This window comes from Sinocyclocheilus rhinocerous, unplaced genomic scaffold, assembly GCF_001515625.1.
Source record: "Sinocyclocheilus rhinocerous isolate Xijiao unplaced genomic scaffold, SAMN03320098_v1.1 scaffold5650, whole genome shotgun sequence".
Classification (NCBI taxonomy): domain Eukaryota; kingdom Metazoa; phylum Chordata; class Actinopteri; order Cypriniformes; family Cyprinidae; genus Sinocyclocheilus; species Sinocyclocheilus rhinocerous.
This window is the reverse complement of record NW_015648735.1, coordinates 41,525-47,790: the sequence shown is the minus strand read 5'-3', so window position 1 is coordinate 47,790 and position 6,266 is coordinate 41,525. Positions and strand designations below refer to the sequence as shown.

General features: G+C 36.9%; 1 protein-coding gene across 3 annotated transcripts in view; it reads right to left on the bottom strand.

The window, feature by feature from the left end:
• Window positions 1-4,666: 4,666 nt before the first annotated feature.
• The window catches only part of LOC107710221 (E3 SUMO-protein ligase RanBP2-like), a 14,633-nt gene continuing 13,033 nt past the window's right edge, over window positions 4,667-6,266 (bottom strand). For all 3 annotated transcript variants that reach the window (XM_016514959.1, XM_016514960.1, XM_016514961.1), the window contains exon 11: window positions 4,667-5,281. In XM_016514959.1, the coding sequence (XP_016370445.1) occupies window positions 4,973-5,281 (309 nt within the window). In that variant the 3' untranslated portion in view covers window positions 4,667-4,972. The remainder of the gene's footprint in view (window positions 5,282-6,266) is intronic.

The following is a 6,266-nucleotide window of genomic DNA, read 5'->3' as shown; positions in this document are numbered from 1 at the left end:
TTCAAAAACGAAACTAAAATTAAAACATCTTTGAAAGCAAGGGGGCCCCCTGGTGTTTCGGGGGCCCTATGCAGCTTGCATATTTTGCGTATAGGGAGGATCGGCTCTGCCCATACCATCTAAGCTACTAAAAGAGATGCTTTCAGAAGTCATAGATCTTCTTCTGAATATTATTAATTCAAAACTGTCATTAGGATATGTCCCAAAAACATTCAAACTGGCTGTTATTAAGCCTCTAATTAAAAATAAAAACCATAACTTGATCCTAAAGAATTTGTTAATTACAGACCAATCTCAAACCTCCCCTTTCTGTCAAAGATACTAGAAAAGGCAGTAACCTCACATCTATGTTCCTTCTTGGAGAAAAATGGTATCTTTGACACTATTAACCACAACATTCTTTTGAATAGACTAGAAAATTATGTTGGCATTAGAGGAATTGCATTGGCAAGGTTCAAATCTTACTTAACTGACCATCATCAGTTTGTAGCAGTGAAAGATGAGGTACCATAATGATCACAAGTGCAGTATGGAATACCACAAGGCTCAGTACTAGGACCGCTGCTTTTCACACTTCACATTACGCTTTGGAGATATCATCAGGAAACATAGTGTTAGCTTTCACAGTTATGCTGATATGGTTCCACGGTTTTGCACAGTTATGCTGAGGGGATCTATCAGCTTTATATTTCTTTGCAGCCCAACAAAGCATACCAATTTGCAAAACTAATGGAATGCATAGTTGATATAAAAAATAGGATGACTACTGCTAAATTCTGAAGAAAAATAAATAAATAACCAGAGGTGTTAATTATCAAACCTAAAACCTCCGCATGTAATAACCTAGAACACTGTCTAACATCTGATGGCTGCTCAGTAAATTTTTCGTAATCAGTTAGAAACCTATGTGTGCTATTTGATAGCATATTTCCTTTGAAAGCCACATTTCTAGCATTTGTAAAACCGCATTTTTTCCATCTTAAAAATATATCTAAATTATTACCTATGTGAAAGGCAGACATGTTAATTCATGCGTTAATGCAGAAATGTTAATTCATGACCTCAAGGTTAGATTATTGTAATGCTTTAAAGGGATAGTTCACCCAAAAATTTTAATTCTGTCATTAATTACTCACGCTCATGTCGTTCCAAACCCATAAGACCTCTGTTCATCTTCAGAACAAAAATGAAGATATTTTTTTATGCATTCTGAGAGCTCTCTGACCCTCCCATAGACAGCAATGTAATTAACACGATCAACGTCCAGAAACGTAGCAAGGAGATCAGTAAAATAATCCATGTGACATCAGGGGTTCAACCGTAATTTTACGAAGATACGAGAATACATTTTGTACGCAAAGAAAACAAAAATAACGACTTTATTCAAGAATTTGTCTCCTCCGTGTCACCCTAGCACCATTTTGGAGAATATCCACTGAACGTAAACAGTGTATGCTGTTCTGTGTCAGCTGCACCACGCACATAGACGCTACATTGCTGTCTATGGGAGGGTCAGAGAGCTCTCAGAATGCATAAAAATATCTTAATTTGTGTTTCGAAGATGATCGAAGGTCTTACGGGTTTGGAATGACATGAGGGTGTGTAATTAATGACAGAATTTTCATTTTTGGGTGAAATATCCCTTTAATGGGTGGTTGCTCTGTGTGCTTAATAAACAAACTCCAGCTGGTCCAAAATGCAGCAGCTAGAGTTCTTACTAGAAACATGACCATATTAGTCTGGTTCTGTCAACACTGCACTGGCTCCCCACTGAACATCGTAAACATTTTAAAATCTCCTTCCTTGATACCTCAATACCAATATCTATAATGCTCTTATTGCATTATAGTCCTTCACATCTGCTGCGATCTCAAAACTCTGGCCATTTGATAATACCTATAATATCAAAAACAACAGCAGGTGGTCGATCCTTTTCCTATTTAGCGCCCAAACTCTGCAACAATCTACCTAGCGTTGTTTGGGAGGCAGACACTTGATTTAAACTTGATGTCAGTTTAAATAAAGATTAAAGACCTGATTAAAAGACAAGATTAAAGAGTCTTTAACCTGCCATAAACATAGCACTCTATCATATTTCTATAATTCAAATCTGTTAAAGGATTGTTAGGCTGCATTAATTAGGTCAAGCAGATCCTATCCTGTATCCAGACCAGACAGTGGATCGGCACCTTGAGATGACACCTCTACAGCCCTGAATGTCAGCAGAGACCATGTCAACTAGAGAGGCAGATTCCCTGCAAAGATCTTGTTGGCCATCAGTACAATTCCTCAGCAAAGGCTAGAAGAACCAGACAAGTCCTCCGCTCAATCTGACTTGTATTGCAGCCTGGAATTTATCCACACTCTGCTGGTTTTATCTGGCCAGAGGAGAACTGGCCCTTTAACTGAGTTTGGCCCTGAGTGACTGAGTTTCTACCAAGGTTTTTTCTCCATTTGTGTCACCGATGGAGTTTCGGTGCGCTCACATCACAAAAGCATGCCCTCCTGACATGAGGGTGAGTAATATTAATTACTCACCCTCATGTCATTCTAAACCCGTAAGACCTCCATTCATCTTCGGAACACAGATTAAGATATTTTTGATGAATTCTGAGAGCTCTCAGACCCTCCCGTAGACAGCAATGTAATTACCATGATCAAGGCACAGAAACGTAGCAAGGAGATCGGTAAAATAATCCATGTGACATCAGGGGTTCAAACGTAATTTTACAAAGCTACAAGAATACTTTTTGTATGCAAAGAAAACAAAAATAACGACTTTATTCAACAGTTAGTCTCCTCCACGTCACCCTGGTGCCATTTTGGAGAATATCCACTGAACATAAACAGTGTATGCTGTTCTGTGTCAGCTGCGTCACACGGATACGTTGTCACATGGATTATTTTCTTATATTATATATATATTATTTTCTTAGATTATATATTCTCCTTGCTACGTTTCTGGACCTTGATCGTGTTAATTACATTACTGTCTATGGGAGGGTCAGAGAGCTATCAGAATTCATCAAAAATATCTTAATTTGTGTTCCGAAGATGAACGAAGGTCTTACGGGTTTGGAACGACATGAGGCTGAGTAATTAATGACAGAATTTTCATTTTTGGGTGAACTATCCCTTTAAGACGCAGTGGATTACATTTGAAAAAAAAATATCTTAATTTGTGTTCCGAAGATGAACGAAGGTCTTACGGGTTTGGAACGACATGAGGCTGAGTAATTAATGACAGAATTTTCATTTTTGGGTGAACTATCCCTTTAAGACGCAGTGGATTACATTTGTTTCTGAAGGGAATGTTCCCCCCGATCTGCCTAAATGCATCTATGTTCGCGCCAATCATTCGTGATTCAGCTTCACCTACAGAAGAAGTGAGTATAAGGTTCTTTTATGAATACTTGCAAATCGCCTTTTCTAATAACGTGCTAGTTAGCAAGTTCCGTGGCTAAAGTAAACAGTCTCATGAGAACGGCTCGTCACCCAACGGAATGGAGGGCCGGGGTGAGCAGAGCTCATTAGCATTTAAAGGAACATGCACTAAAATGGGTAGCTGTTTTGGAGCTCTGGTAAAAAGGGTGTTGTTTTACACTACCATTGAGAAAAAGAAAAAAAAAAAGGACTTTTCATTAAGACCCTAAAGAATCATATCAACTTGTGAAAAATGGGCATCCGGTGACCCCTATAACAATCAGGACTGGATGGGCAGGTGAAGTCATAAAACATTTGTCAAAACAAAAGGAGAAATAAAGCACCTTCATTTCATTTGATTCAGAAGCATTTTTCACACTTAACTTAGATGTTTATTTTATGTTCAGGAGATTGAAAATTGCAAGCAACATGGCTGAGTTTGTGTGGGACCTCATAGTAGTGAAGTGACCTTTCAACCAAATACACACATTTATCAAAGAAAGTATTCAAAGATTTACATTCTGTTCAGTTAAGCCCCTGTAAACGTGAAGAAATAATAAAATGTAATTAATTTAAGTTTTTTCGGTAACGCTTTAGATTGCAGCCCGCAATTTACAGCGTAAGTAAACGGAAATAACAGCATAACTTTTTTGTCATTATAGATTTATAGAATAAACTGTATTATAGCAATTTGACAGGATTTTATCATCTTTGATTTACTGTTTTGATCCACAGTCCTCAAGCACCATTTCGACTGTTCAGTTCTGGGCTTTACCGCTCATCAGTCGTCGCTCAACGTTGTGAGAAAAACACAATCCAGTCAAGTTTCAAAAATCTCTCTCCTTTTCGCTTTGATTAGTTTTCTTCTATTTTCCACACATATTCCTGTCATGAGCACCACAAACACGATAGACTCGTCTCAAGCGAGTCCTCCACATTCCTAACCCAGTACCGTTGGGTTACTTATTACTATTATCAACCCAAATTGGGTCAAATCAAGCCAGCTTCCTTATCCAACAGTCTCAACCGAGCTTTTGGATTGAAACAATAACCCAGTGTTTTTTTTATATGTGTACTATTAAAAGGTACACACTGTATGCATTTGCTAAATCGCTTGCAAATATAAAACCGCTGTTTAGCATAGTAGGTCATACATTCCACGTAATATTACAATAGGTAGCCCCTTAGTTTCAAAATACTTACAGTATAGATAATTTGTAATTTTCCAGGTTGTTACCCCCTTATTCCCCAAACTTCACATTTTATTCTATTATTATTTTATTCACATTTTATAGTGTACTGTATAGGTGCAGTACAGTTACAAAAAAAAGTTGTGCTGTAAATTGTGGGCTCTAATCTAAAGCGTTACCGGTTTGTTCTTCTTTTTTTTTTTTGCAAAGCATAAGTTTCATTGTCAACTAGTGCTGTGCAATTTATTAACACACTTACAGGACAAATATAAAACCACTGCATATACAAGTCCTGATTTAAGCAAGAGTTCAGGGAACACAATCTCAAACATGTTGAACAGTTGTTTGCATAGAATAGTTCACTTAATCTGTCCACAGTCTGAGATGGTGATAGTTTTCGTGGGTTTCCCATCTTTAGCGCCCAGCTCTCCGATTCTCCTCACCACATCCATGCCCTCTTTGATGAAGCCGAAGGCCACATGCTTGAAGTCCAACTGCTCTGCTTTCTTGAGGGTGATGAAGAACTGTGAGTTGTTGGTATCTCTGCCACGGTTGGCCATGGACAGCAGCCCCGGCCCTGTGTGCCTCACCTCGAAGCACTCGTCTTCAAACATCTTTTCATAGATGGATTTTCCCCCCGTCCCATCCTGGTTGGTGATATCACCACCCTGAGTGACAGCAGGACAAAACACTTATTTAAATAGCCCAAAAAACCAAAGCTAGAAGCAGAAACTCTCCAGATAATTCAGACCGTCACCATGAACATCTCTGTTTATATATGTTTAATTCATGATGTTCAATATTGACCCGTCTTGCTCCAGACGTTCAGCAGATCTAGATTCTTTGATTACTCTTTGTTAATATTTAGAATAATATTTTTTTATATGTTCTGTTTTTATTTTACATTTTTTAGACATTTTGTTGTGTTTTTGTCATTTTTATTTTTACATCATTTTTATTTGTTTATTTATAACTTTAAGTCTATTTAGTTTTAGTTATTTTAGTTCTTCAGATTATATGGAATTGGTGCCCTGGAAGAATTTAGATATATATATATTTAAACATATATTTTATAGCAGTTAATGTTTATTTTATTTTATACAACAGTTACTTCTGGTGCTGAAATCTGATTAGCTGAGAGGTCTTTCCAGCTATGCGTTAAGACCCGCTCACACCGAGAACAATAACGATAACTGTAACAATAAAGTTCTAAAAATCGTTCTAAATGTAAGAGAGTAGTCATGTTTACACCACAACTATAACTATACAGAGGGATAAAATCATTGGGATCACTTTCAGAACGATTTTTCCACCTGATGAACACTATAAAACATCGACAACTAATCAGAACTCATTATTAATTTGTATATTGTAATCTTAATTAATTTGTAATCTTAATTTGCATATTGAAAACAAGCTCATGTTTATTCTAAAAATCTCAACACCTTGGATAAGGCAGCCTATGTAAAACTGTTTGTGGAGCAGGTAAAATGCTTATAATTTATGTTTTTGTTGTTTTAAAGAAAAAATAAGTTAAAGAGTAAAATGTGAGGTTTCTCATTTCATAAAACTTTTTTTTTTTTTTTATGAGCATGTAGTACATGTTAATAGATAACATTTTATGTTGTAGGCCTAAGTCACCCATCCAAGATT